The 17,732-nt window shown below is 41.0% G+C and overlaps 1 protein-coding gene across 31 annotated transcripts in view; it reads left to right on the plus strand.

Moving 5' to 3' along the window:
• Positions 1-17,732, plus strand: part of SPATS2L (spermatogenesis associated serine rich 2 like) — a 166,526-nt gene that overhangs the window by 117,803 nt on the left and 30,991 nt on the right. For 17 of the 31 annotated variants that reach the window (XM_070580536.1, XM_008540901.2, XM_070580533.1 and 14 more), the window contains 2 exons: positions 7,499-7,705; positions 9,066-9,201. In XM_070580536.1, the coding sequence (XP_070436637.1) occupies positions 7,499-7,705; positions 9,066-9,201 (343 nt within the window). The remainder of the gene's footprint in view (positions 1-7,498; positions 7,706-9,065; positions 9,202-17,732) is intronic. The other 14 variants (XM_070580543.1, XM_070580546.1, XM_070580548.1 and 11 more) reach the window with 1 other exon arrangement.

The following is a 17,732-nucleotide window of genomic DNA, read 5'->3' on the forward strand; positions in this document are numbered from 1 at the left end:
AGGGTTTTTTAAAACAAATATCATATTATACAGTATGTGAACTTTTGTATTCTTTTTACTTAACATGAAATTATAAACATTACCTCATATCATTGTATGTTCTTTTAAAACATGATTTTAATGGCTGCATTGTATTTTTATGAATTTACTGTATTTCTTTTAATCATTCCCAAACTGTTATTCATGTGGGTTGTTTCCATTTGTTTGCTATTATTAATAATGACATAGTGCACATTCTTTGTATATAAATCTTTACGAACAACTATGATTATTTCCTTGGCATATTTTCTTAGAAATAGAATTATTGAGTTCAAAGAGTGTGAATATTTTTGAAGTTCTTAATATATTGCTGTCCAGAAAGACTGTACTAATCCCATTGTTTTTACTTGTAAAACTGATCGGTAGGGAGATGGAGCATTTTTAAGATGTTTCATTTCCATTTGCATTTCTTCTTTTGTGAACATTTAGGAACACTAAGATCAGTGATCAAAGAACTACCAGGGGCAGGCCTCGTGGCATAGTGATTAAGTTCCCATGTGCTGCTTTGGCAGCCTGGAGTTCGCCAGTTGGGATCCTGGGTGCAGACATGGCACCGCTTGGCAAGCCATGCTGTGGTGGCGTCCCACATACAAAATAGAGGAAGATTGGCACAAATGTTAGCTCAGGGACAGTCTTCCTCACACAAAAAAAGAACTATCAATTATATTATTATCAGTTATCATAAAACACTATCATATTCACTTAAGTACTTTTAAGTGAATGGTAACATACTTTAAGGAACAAAGACATTAGGAATTTTAGACATAATTTTACAACAACAAAATTATGCTTTGTTTTTTCATCAGTTTTTTCTAGATAGAACTACTTTACAATACTAAGCTAATTGTCATCAAATGATGTTCCTTATTGAAATTACAGATGTATAGGAGACTATGAAACCATCTTAACTCAATGGGTTGAAATAATTATTTCAGAACTACTCTATATTTCATACAATTCTTAAAGTTAGATTTGAATTCTATGTATAATTCCTTCAGTCTGCTTATAAGTATGTAAAACTTTCACTAAAAAGTAAAAACTAAAGAGAAAAAAGAGTTTTCAGAAACTTTCACATTTGAACACATACGTAGCTGTACATATGTTATGGAAATCTTTGAATCCAAGTCCATATATTTCTCCCAAGAGGAAGATTTGTTTTCTTTGGTGCTGTTAACAAAAACCGCCACCTCAGTTTATGTTTTGCTATGTGAAATAAATCAAGTCAAGGACAAGTCAAATATGTAAGTTGATAGCAAGATTTAATAATTAGAAAATTTCTAGTTCTTAGTATTGGCAAGAGTTAATTGTGAGAACAAGTGCGTGCTAATCCCATTGTTTTTACTTGTAAAACTGATCGGTACGGAGATGGAGGGAGCTGAGTGTGAATGGGTACCAACTGACTGGAAAATAATTTGGCAATGCATATCAATAACTCTTTAAGAAAAAGAAAGGCATGAATTTATATCTTCTTTGTCACAAACCCCACTGAATTATAGTAAAGGAATTTTTAAATGTAGAAATCTACAATAATGAAGAAAAAGGAAAAGAGGGCTTCAATTTCTGGGAAAGGGAAAGTAGATGGAAGAGAATTTACTGATGAAGCAGAGTACAGGGAGCTGCAGCGTGGAATTCAGAAGGAGGGAGCTTTGTCCCGAGGACAATGACTGCCTAGCAGGAAATGGGGAAGCTCGGGATTCAGTCAGCAGAGAGGATGGAGGGCAAGCTTAAGAAGAGAGGCGTAAAACAGGGGAAGTCAGTGAAGGTACTTTAAGGAACAGCCCACTATCCGCTTGCCGTCTCTTCTATTCCAGCGTGTTCTATAAGATGCCTCACATTTACCTTCAAGGCAAAAAAAAAGGGAGGTCAAGGGAGTGGAGAGTAATCTGCTAGTATTTTAATGACCTCTTAGAACAAAATTCAAAACTCTTTGGAGGAAAATAACAAAACCCATTGTTTCTCAATGTGCCATCCATAATGCTCAGTACCAGATTTAAAAAATTACTAGACATGGGAAGAAGCAAGAAAATGTGACTTAAAAAGAACAGAAAGATTAGTCATTAGAAGCAAACCTATAGACAACCCAGATGTGGAATCAGCAGACAAGGATTATAAATATGTTGAAAAGTTTTACAGAAAAAAAAGATAGATGTAATGGGTGAAGAGAAGGAGAATTTCAGAACGGATAAAAAGAATGAAATGGAAATCCTAGCCCTAAAAAATACAATATCTGAATTTTTTTAAGTCATCAGATGTACTTGCCAACAATTGAACAACCAAGAACAAAGGATCAGTGAACTTGAAGACAAGCCAAAAGAAATTATCCAAACTGAAGAACAGAGAGAAAAAGATTAAAACAAAAAGCAGCCTCGGTGACTTAGGTGACAGTATCATGCAGTCTCATATATATGTAATTGGAATTTCCAAAGGAGAAAAAAAAAGAGAATAGAGGAGAAGATGTATGAAGAAATATTGGCCATAATTTTTCCAAAGTTAATGTAAAACAACCACCCACATATCTAAAAAGCTCAGCAAAATCCAAGCAGAATAAATCATAGAACCTCACAGCAAAGCACATCATGGTCACGCTACTCAAGTTTAAAAATGAAGAGAAAATCTTAAAAGCATCTGGAGGAAAAAAGAGGCATTGCAAACAAGGGAATAACAATAATAGCAACAACAGTAAGAATAAAGGCTGACATCCCATCAGAAACAATGTAGACCAGTGAACAATAGAATGAAATCTGTGATGTAATGGAGGAAGAAACTGCCACAACAGCAAAATTTCAGCAAATGGAAGTAAGCCATATGTAAAAAAGATGATACACCATGTCTGTGTCTGATTTTTCCTGGGAATGCAACCAATCAGTGTAATTTACTATATTAACAAAATAAAGGAGAACAACAGTATGATCACCTCAATAGGTAAAGCAAAATCAAATCACTTGACAAAATAAAAATTTGCAGCAAACCAGGAATGTGAGAGAACTTCCTAAGGAACATATGAGAAATAGACTCTACAACTAATGTCATAGTTAATAATAAAATATTTCATTCACTTTCCCCAAGATCAAGAACAATGCAAGAATTCTTATTCTACATTGTACTAGCATTCCTAACTAGTCCAATAAGGCAAGGAAAGATTGGAAAGAAAGAAGTTAAACTTCATTTACAGATGTCATTATTGCCTATGTAGAAAATTTTAAGAACTCTAAAAAAACTAATAAGGAAATTAGCAAGGTGTCTAGGTACAAGTTCAATATATAAAAAAGCAATTGTGTTTTGCATTCTAGCAACCAACAATTGTGAAATGAAATTTTTAAAAATATATACAATAACCTAAAAAAATCTAAACTATCTAGGAATAAATTTAACTAAAGATGCACAAGACTATAAAACTATAAAACAATGCTGAGACAAATTAAAGAAAACCTAAATAAATGGAGATGTATATCATGTTCAGAGATCAGAAGATGCACTATTGTTAAGATACCGATTATCTCCAAATTGATTCACAGATTCAACTCAAGCCCAACCAAAATCCCATCAGATTTTTTTTGTAGAACTATACAAGCTGATTCTTAAATTTATATTGAAATGCAAAGGATGTAAGATAGCCAAAACAATCTCGAAAAAGAAGAGCAAAGTTAGAGAACCTACATTACCTGATATTAAGACTCATTACACAGCTACAGCAAGCAAGACAGTGTGGTATCGGGCTGAGGAGAGACAACTAAACCAGCAGAATAAAACAGAGAGCCCAGAAATAGATGATACACATACAGTCAATTGATTTTCAACAAAGGTACAAACACAGTTCAATGGGGAAAGGTCAACTGGGATTTTACTACACTGTAGGCTTACATTCCTTCTTCACGTTTTACATACTAGCTGTTATGGGCAGAGAGACTATGTGCCATTTATCTTCTATGAACAAGCCAGGGCTAGCACACGGTGGGCACGCCACACGTCTGTTAAGTTAAATTGAATAATCCTGATACTTAGGAAGTTGTGTACCATCTATGGTTGGGATTTGGTAAGTATGTTTAATAAAAGGAAGGCTCAAGTAATAGTTAAATTCAAAAATACTGGAGCTTCTAGGAGCCATTTTTAGATACATGGACAGGGATTAAATTAAAATATATATACTTTTTATTGAAATCTGGGCAGATTGGGTATTTCCAGAGAGAACTTTTCTTTCCAAGATGTAGCTACTTTGGTTCAAATAATGAATTTTGGATAAAGACATAGCCAGAAACTCATATCAAACTAGGCTCCCTATAATTGGAAGGGCCCCAGGCATGCAAAGTACCAAAGTAATGCTGATTCACTCATTCATCCATCCATTCAGTATTCATCATTGTACCTGCAAGGCACCAAGCCTGTAGTGATGAACAAGACGTACATCAGTCTGTCATCACTTTGCTCGTGTAGAAATTGCAGAGGATATTTTAAGATTTCACTAAAATCAATACTCTCGTAGTCTAGAATGTAAATTAGTAGTGACTGCAGTTGTACACCAACAATCTCGTGTTCCTATGGTTTATGTTAGTGCCATCCCATAGAAGTGTCATTTTAAAATGTAATTACTTAAACAAGTCAAAAGAAACAAGTGAATTAAATTGGGTAATATATATTATCTAACTTAATAATCCAAAATATTATCATTTTGACATGTGATCAATATTTTTTAAATTGTCAAAGAAATATTTTCAATTTTGGGGGGATACTAAGTCATGAAATTTCAGTGTGTATGTTACCCTAACAGCACATCTCAATTCAGACAAGCCACCTTTCAAGTGTTTTAATAGCCACATGTGGCTAGTGGCTACCTTATCAGACAGTGATATGAATCAACTCTGAGTTAGCTACAGTCTATTGAAGTTCACAAGTCGATTCCAGAAAGAGAGAGAACTGATGGTACTTCTGGCCCGTAATGTTAGAGGAAAATCACTGTGTCTAAGAAAGAACTCCCATTATTCTGTTGCTAGAAATATTGGGATTTATCATCAACATGAACCTAATTCTGGTATAGCCAAATAACTCTCTACCAATTTTCATCTGAAAGAGCCCCAGAGTTTAACTGTATTTGGAGACAGATCTGCAGAGCCAATGTGTAAATATATCCAAGTAGTCTTTGAGAATTTCAGATCTTTCCAGTGTTCAATGATCCCACCAATAATGAGACAGCTTTTCAGGACCCTAAAAAAATACCGCTACTCAGATTTCTCAATAAATAATTGTTGGATGAATAATGAAATGAACCAAGACCCACATATCAGTTCTCTGATACACAAACAAAATATTTTCAGCTCTAGATTAATGAGCCCATGCTCATTTGCATGCTTGTCTTCCGTTTAAAATCCTTTTTCATTCAACACATTAATTTTTTCCCCTCTATTCCAAGGTCATTATTTCCATTAGGTTATAATATAAATCTCCTTATTTTCAAAAGTAAGACTAATTCACGACACTATGCCCAGTGAGCTGTATTTTAGACTCTCAATTTATAATATTAAATCAAAGCTGAATCTTAACTATGATTTAGAGAGGGAGTCAGTTGGAACTAGCCTGTACTTACTGTTTTAACGAAACATTTACAGACTCATCAAAAAATTAGTTTTTTATCTTTCACAGTAGAATTTCTCCATGTGGGTGGTGCCAGCCATCTCCACCCCAAAAGAATCACCTGGCGAGTAGAATCGTGGGCCCACTGCTGAATTGGAATCTCTGGAGGTGGTGTCTGGGAATTTGCATGTGTAATAAGTACTAAGGGAGAACCCATGCACACTAAAGTTTGACAGCCGCTGCTCTGCAGTGAAGCCCTACTGCAGTACATGCGCTGGAGTACAACTAAAGATAAAATTGCACGCTACCGTTTAAATCTGTGTCATTACTGGAGAAATGCTGTTTTCAGTGCGTAATTATTTTGTTGACTACCTTTCCTGAACATTTCATTGTGTACTGTGATTTCCCTTAAAGTAAATTTTAAAAAGTACTCATCATTCAGCCCATAAAATATATGTGTGTTTTCTTGATGTATAGGTTATGAATGATGGAGTCAACTAAAGTCTCATTTACACTTGTCACGAATGGGCTAATGTCTAATCAAATTGACTAGGACCCAGATCATATTCTTTGCACTTTCCAGAGTGTAGTCTCTGTACTGTTGTGACAGTGCCAGGAAAGCTGTTCTTTGTTTCGTTTATTTTTTTCTGTGAAATCATTTTAAGTGTACTTTAATTCAGTCACAGTTCTACAGATAGCTATGGAGCCATATACAAGTACTGGGCCTTCAAAAATGAATCAGATTTTAGTATTTGCCTTCGAGGGAGTGATAGCCTCTTCAAGACGGGTCAAGGGGCAGACATGTAAGCACTGTGTTAAAATATAATGCACTACGTTTTTACAAGGCACCATGGGGGCAGAGGGAAGTGAGGCTCATGACTCTCTGAGAAGGGGCTGGACTTCATAGAGATGACATGCTCTGACTGAGTGTGAGCCATAGTCAGCCAGAAAAGTGAAGTCATTCCTACAGGGTCGTCCAGGACATAGGGAAGAGCAGAACACCAGTCTCCTGGGCCCAAACCTGCGCTCTTTCCACTACACCCACCTTTCTCCAAGAACCTGGCCGTCAAAAGCACACCGGCTTCCCTTTTTTCACACTCAGAGCTCTCTCTGGTTTTAAGTAAGGTGTTAAGGGTGATACATTGCATTTTCAGGCCACTAAGGTACCATTTAGTTCACTCCGGCAATTACTAAATAGGAACCTACCTTTAAAAGATGCCGAAAGCAACGTGCTGCTACTTTATTGCCACATCTATTAAAGCTCCAGAGAGAATCTGACTCCCCAGATTTTAAATAGAGTTGAGATGTTATGATGATGTTTCCTGATTTAACCTCTCCATAAATTAGATGATATGATTATAGTACCTGTTGTCACTTCATTCTTGCCCCATCTCCAATCACTCTTCTCCCTTCATTAATTTGGAATAAAATACCACAAGACGTTAATGTCTCACTTGGAGATAGGGGGGCTACATTTTTATAGCCTCAATACAAAGTCCTACTTAAAGATGCCTAAGCATTTGTTGAATGGATAAAAAACAAAAAATAACCCTGCTCATCTCATGTAAACCTCCTAATAACCTTCCTGGATAGTTATGGGTGAAGAAACTAAGGCTCAGAGATGTTAGGTGGCTTGCCCAGGGTCACCCCGCAAGTAATTACCAGAGCCAAAACCCCCACCAGGTCTTCTGACTCCAAGTACAAGGCTATTTCTACTTCTAGCATATCCGCTAATCTTCTAGGGATTCCATTAAAACAGTTTCCTGACTGTTTGCAATGAAAGGCATTATGGCCAACATGTAAACAAAACCAAAAATCTTGGCATCCCCCATCACTTTATCATCAGTGTTTCTAGTTTATCACTTCACAGTCATTATTTGGTGTTTTCTTACAGAAGGCAACAGACCACTGCAACAGAAACTGTCCTTAGATGGGAACCCCAAACCTATACATGGAACACCAGAGAGGTCAGATGGCCTACAGGGGTCAGCTGAGCAGCCTTGTAACCCAAGCAAGCCTAAGGCAAAAACATCTCCTGTTAAGTCCATTGCCCCTGCAGCTCATCTTGAAATAAAGCCAGATGAGCTGGCAAAGAAAAGAGGTAAAGTGATTTCTTTTGCACAAATGATTCAACATATTTTGTACACACAGAGAAGTGCCAGAATGACAGAACTTTCTGGAAGATGCTGCTTAGTGAGGAGAGAGACACGTGAGATTGTATTCCTTCTGTGACCCACAGAGACTGAAAGGTGGATGTGGTTCCTCCCATGTGAATCAAAGGCCTTGAATGCCTACGTGGAATTACCTCCCCTCTCTCTGACCCTCTGTGGCCGTTCTCTCTGCAGGCATGGATGAATTTGCACCACAAATACTTTCTACCCTGTTATCTTATAAAGCAAATGCTAATGCACGCACTGCTGTGGAAATGTGAATGCTGAATGTACAGTTCCCTGATACACAAGTTCTGAACTTGAGTTGAATGAAAATGAGTCTGGGGGCTGGTGTGTCTTCTTCACATCTGACCTTCCTCACCTAAATTCAGTTCCGTGTTAGAACTGTCAGACCATATGATGTGGGAAGAAGGTTTTATATTTGACACACTATATTTCTATTATTTTTCAAGTTTTGATATATGTTCTACATGACTGGTATTAAAAGGGAAAGGGGCTAAACCACTTCCTTTCTGATTCCCAGAAGATTGAATAATCTTGTTCTTATTCAACCTCAGTGGTATCTGATTTCCTTGGCTTGTTTGATGTACTTTCTCACTTTTCTTGAGGGAGATTTCTTTCTTCTAAGCAACAGGCCCTTGTTGGGGTAAATACCATTTGCCTATTTGCTCTGCACTATCTGTAAACCCTGGTGGTGACAGTTTCAGGAAATCAGGCAAGACTGGCTCCCATGGAGCTGCTCTCGGTGCTCCTGCTGTGGTTACAGGCCTGGCTCAGGACTGGCGGGCCGGAGCCAGCGTCCCTGGCACCAGTGCTCCATCCTCTCTCTAGCTCATTTGTACCTCTCCCAATCTCTATGTCGTTTTCCTCTTCCAAAAGCCATGCTAGCTTTTAACCACACAGACTGGTGTTTACAGAGAGAGCCAGCAGCACAAATGGTCTTTAGACGTATCAGATTCTAAGAAACTACAGGTTGTGATAGAACATAATGATCAGAGCCTCTTTCCAAAGAGCAAAGGAGACACATGTGCCCAGAACAGCCCAGCCAGAGAAAGCCCCTGGTGAGCTCACAGCAGTCAGGGGCCACACAGACCACCCACTCTGCATTTTAAAAACTCTGGGTTATGAACATTCCTATTGACAGAACTTTTTTTTTCCCATTGAAAAACAAAAGACAAATCTCTCTCTTTTCACTGGGGGCGGGGGAGTGAGTTAGTTGCTTTGTTGTTTAGCTGACAATAAAAAGATAAAGTACTCAATTTAACCATTTTTACTTGACGTTAATTTTAGGCCCAAATATTGAGAAATCGGTGAAGGATTTGCAACGCTGCACTGTCTCTCTAACTAGATATCGTGTCATGATCAAGGAGGAAGTGGATAGTTCGGTGAAGAAGATTAAAGCTGCCTTTGCTGAATTACACAACTGGTGAGTAATTCAACTGAGAAACTAAATTTATGGCACTTGAGCTGTTCCTATAAGTAAAAGCATCAGATGGAAAACGTTGTTTATTTAATCCATAAACATCACAGAACAAGTCTTTAGCAGATTTTTGTAAGCCCTGCAGGCAGAGGCGTATACCCTGGGAATAAAGAAGAGAAAGTGTTTGAATAAAAAGAAACCTGACGCGCATGATTCACTGGAATTTGAGTTGGCCCAAAAGTGTGTGAATGATGGAGAAGCCAACCTCAACAAAGAACAAAACCTCAACAAGTGAGATTTTTGACACCTCCCTGGAAGGCTAATATCATGAATGCTACTAAGAAAAAATATTTTCCAGCCTTATCTTAATAAAATAAGAAAAACTCAGAAACATCCCTCATAAGCTTAGTACTAGAATCCCATTCTTGGGTATCTTTAAGACTAGAATTCAGGAATGGTACACTGTGTGGTTTTGGTCCTGCTCTGCAACTGATTGTGGTGGAAGACACTTCTTTGAGCCCTGCACATTTGCTCACGTCCATAATTGGAATGAAAAATCTGTTAGTAAAGGTTAAGTTATTATCAGTAGAAAAATGTTCTCAGTGTATCAGTCAGAACTCTTTTGGTTTCAAGTGACAGAAACTCAAGTCACGCTAGTTAAAGACAAAAGAGACTTTATTGTCTGATGTACATGAAAATTTCAGGAGATTCCTTTAGGCAAATTTGGTTCAAAGCCCAAATTATATTATCAGGATTCAGTTTCTGTCTTCCTCTTCCTCCCTCACTCCCTCTCTCCCTCCTTTCCTCTCTCACTGGCTCCCACAGTCTCCTGGTTCTGCTTATTCTTGTTCATACTCTCTCCATGTAGCAGCAAAGATGATCCTCTGGCAGCTCCAGGCTCACATAATCTTAGCACCTGTGGTCTGAGAGAGGGCTTTGTCTCCAACAGTTCTAACAAAGACAAAGGGCTAATTCCCATTGGCTGGGTTGGGTCATATATCTGTTCCTAAACCAGTACTGTGGCTAGAGGGACAGTCTCCCCGCTAGCCAGACTGGAGTCACATGCCTACCACAGAGTTAGCAGTGAGGTGAGCCCCCCCTGAACTCCATGAATGAGAATTAAAGAGCTATGATTCCCCAGAGGAAAGTCAAGGTGCTAAAGTGGAAAACTACAGGATAAAGAAAATGCGTATCCACAATGCCAGGTTCACATAACATCTTCCCTGTATTTCATTGGCCTCCTACAATTTTAGTATTTGATCACATCTTGTGCATATTTTTCCTATTCCAAGCCTTTCCCTGACACTGATGTGCTTCTTAGCTGGATGTAGAGTTATGTAAAACTAGGGGTTACACTGAACACTAACCTAATCTAAAATTCTTGAATTTTAAACCATCTGGCACATAAAAGATCCCAAGGGTGCCAAAGACACCAGGGACTTGAAAGAAAACCATCCCTTCAGTTATCATTCAGTGAGGGAATCATTTACCCTCCACCCAGTCACGGCATCTCAACCTTAGTGGATCTCTTCTCTGATCAGATTATAGCCCAACTAATTGTTCAAAGCAAACTCCAAGAATATGTTTGAAAGTACTCAGAGAAAGTAAAGATGCTATACAAATGAAAGCTGTTACTGTCATTATTATTATTGACTTCTAAATTTTATGGTTATATGATTTTCACTCTATCCCTAAGTTACCCTAATATGTATAACCACACTCAACTTCCAGGCCTGTTCTCTAGAGCCAGAGTCAGCAAACTTTATCTGTAAAGAGCCAGCTAGTAAACATTGTAAACTTTACGGGCTGTAAGGTCTCTATGCAACTACTCAGCTCTGCTGTTGTGGTGCCAAAGCAGCCGGAGAGGATGCAGAAAGGCAGGGGGCCAGATTTAGCCCGTGGGGGTCATGGTCTAATGCCTCTGTCTGGAGGCATTAGTTAGCTGCTCAGAGAAGACCACTCTGTCTTACCCTTTTATGCAGCATTTTAGAATAAACTCTTCCTCTGAGGCCTCTGTATGGTCCCTTCCATCGAGTGACTCACACACTAATTGACAAAGTGTAGCGATGACCTCAAATTACCTCTCTCTTCCAGCTGCTCTGAGTACTTTTATTTTTTATTTCCTTAGTAAAATGAACATCACATGGGTCATGAGACTTCTTGAGATTTATAACGGATTCTTTGAGTGTTTTATTCCTCAAGAGCTGAAAGCGTGGGGCCAGGAAAGTCAGCACCCAGGGAAGCTGTGTGTCTTTTTTCTGCTTGTCATTCGCCTTGTTTTAAACTGATGGGAAGGATCACTTCTGAATGAGCTCTGCTCAGCCATACTTCTGTGTGAAAGTCACCTACTTGACAAAGCGGCCCTTTTCCTCTATACGGATGAAGAAGAAATTTAGGTCAACCATTTCTGTAAGCTATTGCTACAAAATGAGTAACCACCACCATTTGTTTTCTGATCTAATCCTTAATAAAAATGATCCCAAAATAACTATGTAAATGTTAACTTAAAAATAAAACCAAAGTGTTTTTTAATCAACTCTTTACATGCATTTCGGCCAAACGAAAAAACTTTGCCTCCATTGTAAATAAGCCTGCAGCCCAGCCAACATGGTGATATACTTGAATTAAGCCTCCCTCTCGTTTTCTGAGGGGGGAGAAAAGGATGAATTTTAGGGAATGTGTTGCTCTTGAAAAATAGCAGATCACAGAATTGAAGAAGGCAGCTTAAATGTTTAAAAAAAATGACGTTTCCCTATTGATGGCAAAATCACGAATTCTAGACATTAGAGGGAATTTTGAATGCAACACCATTCATTTAATGCATTTGCAACCCCAGGATTACATTCTAAGGCATATCTATATTTGGAGGATGGAGGATGTGAGACAAGTCCTATGTAGGATTCCAGAAAGAGTGCTGGTGCTCAGACAGGTGTTAACTCATCTGGTGCGTGAGCAACATTGCACTTCCAGTTCTTCTCCTCTCCTCACTTCTGGCCGCCCAGTGCTCTCACCAAAGCATTCGAGAGACATTGTATATAGTTTAGAAATGTGAAATAGCAAGGTCTTTAGTTAGCCAAAGTGAGTTTATTCAGGAACAGCAGAGGAATTGCAATTTGGGGCAAGCAAACTATAGTGAGCCATAGGCAAGTCTGAGGACAAAGGCAAGGTCTTAGGAGAAAGTGGAGGCACCCTCCCTTCATGGCTTCCCTACTGCATTTTGATTTAGGTTTTCTTCATTTTCACATTTTCCCCTTTTGATCAAGACCTTTCCTTGAAAGTGGTGCTGATCAAGAGTTGGGTCATCCAGTTTTAATGGAATTATGTTTCTCCTCTGGGCACCTCGGAGGGACCTTTCCTAGATGGCATGTCCTATGTTGGAAGGAAAGCACATAGTGGTCAGGAACTATTTGAGGTCTCATTTGAGTAACAAGGGAGGTAGAAGCGGGGAACTGTCAGGCATTTTCACTCTTGAGATCATATCTTATCATCTCAAAGTGTTCAGCCAACATCGTTCTATTTGGTGCATCATTTCTGCAGAGGTTTGACAGGCAACAGGGACATAGTTTAAAAATAATTATGCAAAGCAAGAATTAAAAGTAATATGACAAATCCAGTTTGTATGCTGGTTCTAAGCCATGACTTTAGACCTGAAGGTAACCAACTGAATAAATCAAAGGACCATGGAGAGTCAGGGGAAATTTGCTGTAACCAGTGAGCTTGTTCCCTGATCTTAGGTAATTGGGTTTCTACTTCTCCACAGGCATTTATCCATGTGCAGCAGGTGGTATTTGCTATCGCACAAATGCCTCCTTGTTCAGCAAGTAGGTCATGAAGGACTGTGTGATTGTCTAAAACTACTTTAGCCAATGAGTCAAGTGGTCATTGTTGGGCTGCTGTTGCTTTCGCTGTGGGATTGGCTAGCTCTCCTAATGTTAGGGAGAGATTTCTGATCATATGCTCATTGGCACTTACTCTGAACCAAGGGAGAAAGGCTCTCCTTATGGAGGCAAACCCAGAGTCTCGTATGCCCCTGGGTAGTTCCCGTTTAAGACACTTGTGAAGTTTTACTGGGAAGACCAATAGGAAGCTTCAGATTTATTATGGATATTAACGTTACCCATTCCATAAACATTGGCCTCCCATTCACCAGCTGTCCAAACATTCATAAGCCCATTGAGAGTTCCATTTGCCACAGACAAAGATAAAGCCAGGTGGTACACATAAGACTCCTGCTAGGGTTTGATTAATAATAGTGTTTTGTCAATTGCCCCTTTCGAGCCAAGAGTCAGTGGTGTTTAGGGAATATTTGGGAAGAAGCCATCCTGTGGACTTTGTCCCCAAAGGCTGCACAGAGAAGGGTTATTTTGTTACAGCAAGTGGACTTAAGATCATAGTAGAGGGTCACCACTGTCATGGACAGATCAGGGTTTCTGGTGGCAAATCCAACAATGAGAAAGGTTTCTCCCTTTGGCAATGGATTGGGAAATATGGGTAAAAGCATTATCTTCCCCAAAAAAGAGGGGGAGAAAATAAGGCGAGGAGTAACAGTGGGGGAAAGATATACAGGCCCGGTCCAGCCATCGTGCAAGGCTGTCTCCATCAGCTGTCGTCTGCTTCAACTCCTGGAAATCTGTCCTTTTAGATCACCAGTCAGCGAGCAGGTCCAGTCAGGGTTTGCTGCTTTCTTTAGACAGCACACATGGATCCAAGAGTCTATTTCTTGGAGTTTAGTGGCACAAGGGTTAGTTAACAATAACAAATAGGGGCCTTTCCAATGGGGTTGAAGAGAGTCTTTCTGGAGATGTCTTTTCCAACAGACAAAATATCCAGGTAGTAAGGTGTGACGTTCAAGGTCTTCATCTCCTGGGAGTGGGCTGTGGAAAGACTGTTCCACTAATGTACGGTTACTCTCAATGGATGCAATTAGACCTTTACAATATTGAGGTATAGCTCCTTTTATCAGTTGTGAATCAAAAGAGGCAGGGGCTAAATGCATCGGGCGCCCACTAATTACTTCAAAGGCTGAGAGTTGGTGGGTTCCAAAGGTTCAGAAGGACCAATGGCAATGCTTTTGGCTAGGGTGTTTGAAAGGTCTCTACAAACTTTGCTGACTGGGTTTTGATGATGCCATTGGTAATTCAACTAGTCCTGAAAACTGGGAATGATAAATGCAATGGAAATTGCTATAGAACTGGCCAGACGGCATGGGCATCACCACTTTGGGCATAAGGATATGCCCTCTTCACTCCTGTTGAAAGGGCACTAAACAGTTTTGACTCAATATCTTTTTTCTTGACTTGTTGAGGTTTACTAGAGACCCCCACTATTTGAATTGTTTTAGTACTCTGAGGCTGGGGCTGTTTAATGGTAGTGGGGTTGAGCAATGAGAGTGTAGCTCCAGAATCAATTAGGACAGATAAAACTTCATTCCTAATTTGGAGAATTGCTTCTCCAGCCAGTTTAGAGGAAGGGTTGGGAAGAGCCCCTGTGATTCCCCAGAATCCCATCATTAAGAAGTGGGAGGACATTAGAAAGATTGGGTGGGGGAATTTTAGTTTATAGCAGTCTTTTTCCCAATGCCCTGGCTTCTTACAATAATGAAGGGGCTTTGCTTAGGGGCTGCCATCTGTTGAGGTTGGAGATTAAGAATTTTAACGGTCTTTTCTTGGTAGAATCATCTAGGGTGTGGGCTAATTCGTTTGCCAAATAAACTAAGTCTGGAGTGGACATAGTTTCCATTCTATTCTGGTTCTCTTACCCAAGAGAGAAAAGTCCTGGTTTAGCGCATTAACGAACTTAGAGTTGAAGGCTACCTGAGTAGACGCGACATCCATAGGGAGACCAGAATTTTCCTTAAAAACAATTTGGAGTCATGCACAGGTTCACTGGGTTTCTGGGTGGAAGCTTGAGTCTTATTCTAATCAGCAGCCCTAGGGATTGCGCACTGGGTCATATAACACGACGGGGTTGGTTATGTGCAGGGGGTCTCTCATGTGCAGGGGTTATGTGCAGGGGCTCTCTCATGTGCAGGGGTTATGTGCAGGGGCTCTCTCATGTGCAGGGGTTATGTGCAGGGGGTCTCTCATGTGCAGGGGTTATGTGCAGGGGGTCTCTCATGTGCAGGGGTTATGTGCAGGGGGTCTCTCATGTGCAGGGGTTATGTGCAGGGGGTCTCTCATGTGCAGGGGTTATGTGCAGGGGGTCTCTCATGTGCAGGGGTTATGTGCAGGGGGTGGTCTCTCATGTGCAGTTCTCGAGATTTGTTAGGATGATCCCAATTAGCTGTTTTCACCCAATACTGGGTTTGGCCTCTGCCAACGAGCATGTGAAGTAGCTGGTATAAATCTGAGACTCTGTTTAAGTCTGGATGACTATTAAATTCCTTGGCAAATCTGTGAGGATCTTCAGTAACTCTAGGAAAATCTTCAGCAATGGCTCGCAGTTTGCCTTGGTCCAGGGGACGTGGGAAATTAGGGGCGTAGCATTAGGATCCTCAGAGGCTCTGATTTTAAAGGGGCAGGTTCTACCGGCTTCAGATGAGGAGGAAGGAGAGAGGTTCAGGGAGAGGGCTGGAATGAGGGGGTGGAGGTACCAAGGAGGTGAGGTAGGCGGAGTGGGAGAGGAAGTTGGTGCGGGGTGAAGCGGGTCAGGAGGCCTCCGATGTTATCTTCTTCCAGTTGTTTATTCGCCTCGGACCATTCAGAAATGGTATTTTGTAAAGAGGCAGTTGCAGAGTCCTGAATACGCTTGGAAGCCTCAACATACCAATTGAAGTAGGTGTCCATTCAGTTTGTTTTATTTTAGAGCCGAGGTCTTCCGGTTTAGTTCTGAGAAAAACAAATTGGGGGAGATCGAAGGTACCCCATAATGGCCATTGAAGTTCTAAATGATCTTTGGTTGGATCGGTCCATTTAGTTAAAAATACTCATGAGGAGGGACTTTGTTCTGAAACATAAAACTGGCTGGGGTCCCGGGAGGAGCCCCATCCGGAGAGTGTTTAGAGGATTGGTATTCCATAATCTCAATTTAGAAGTTCAGAAAAACAAAGGAGTGCTCACTGAAAGGACGATGCCTTCAAGAAGAGGGATCCCGCTACAGTCGGAGAGCTGGACCAGAAGGAAGAATTTGGAATCTGAGAGGAGACTCACCCAAGGAAACGGAGGAGGACCGCGGGCCGGAGGGCACAGAGGGGCCAGGGGCCTGCCCAGTCCTGGGGCCTTAGTTCCTCAAGAGCTCCTCTCCTTCAGGTCCCTTCATTGTCACCAGGAAATGTCGACCTTAAAAATAATGTAACAAGGTCTTTAGCTAGCCAAAATGATTTTTGGGGGGAAATAGCAGAGGAATTACAATCAAGAAAAGCAAATAATGTTTATCGCTGGCAAGTCCGACCAGACCAAGGGAGGGCGAGCTCTCCTTAGGTCTGGGAGGAACCTGGGGGTTTGTGGCGGCTTGTTGTTGGCTGCGAGCGCAGGCAGCTCTTGTCGCTGGTCAGAGGGAAGTCCTCTCCCTCCGGCTGGGTGTGTATTCTGGTGAGCGGTGTGGGGAGAGCCCCTCCCTTCATGCCTCCTGACTCCATTTTCACTTAGGTTTCCTGTGTTCAGTTCCACAGAACTACACAGAGACTCTCATTTGAGAAGTTCTCGGCATTCACTTTGCTAAATTCCCCCAAATTGCTGCTGGAATTCCTGAGGATGATGATTTTTCGAGGCTGGGAGGAGGCTCTCGTGCGCACTGCTCAGCCCCAAGGGAGCACTTCCTGGGTGGGATGCTGAGCCCTGCCTGGGTGGGATGCTGAGCACTTCCTGGGTGCGATGCTGAGCACTGCCTGGGTGGGATGCTGAGCACTGCCTGGGTGGGATGCTGAGCACTGCCTGGGTGCGATGCTGAGCACTGCCTGGGTAGGATGCTGAGCACTGCCTGGGCATGATGCTGAGCACTGCCTGGGTGGGATGACCCGTGCTTATCCCTCCTGTCCGGCTGTGAGGAGTACTGGGTTCAACACAGTCACCAAAGAAAACCAGTCAGGAGCTCAATTAGGATATCAGAGTTGGCATCTAACCAAGACCCTGTGTCACACGGGGCTAAATGACCATGACACGGATCAGTCTCCTTTTCTTAGAAAGAATTGGGGATTTGAGAGGGGAACCCTGATGACACAGTGCTCTCACAATATGTCCTAACAGAAAATATATTGTGCAACATGAGCAGTGGTGTGAAGAGTCACATGAGGACCTCTGGTGAAACCGCGGGATTCTCTTCCCTGTGCCTGGCCCCCACCGTGACTGGACAGTAGTTGTCCTTCGGAATCATAGCTGCCAGATTCCCTCACTTTGTGTGCAGGCTAGTCTAGCTTCTCATCACAAGTCTGTGTGTGTGCCTGTACCAGTTGATGATAAAGGCTTAAAATGAGCAATAAAACATTAAACTCAAACAGCACTGAGGAAGGAGAGCAATACTTGATAGTTTTGCCATATGCTGGGGGAGACGGTATTTCAAAATAGAACTGTAAAGATTGTTTGGTGCTGTTGTCGATTTCA

This window comes from Equus przewalskii, chromosome 17 (assembly GCF_037783145.1).
Source record: "Equus przewalskii isolate Varuska chromosome 17, EquPr2, whole genome shotgun sequence".
Taxonomy (NCBI): domain Eukaryota; kingdom Metazoa; phylum Chordata; class Mammalia; order Perissodactyla; family Equidae; genus Equus; species Equus przewalskii.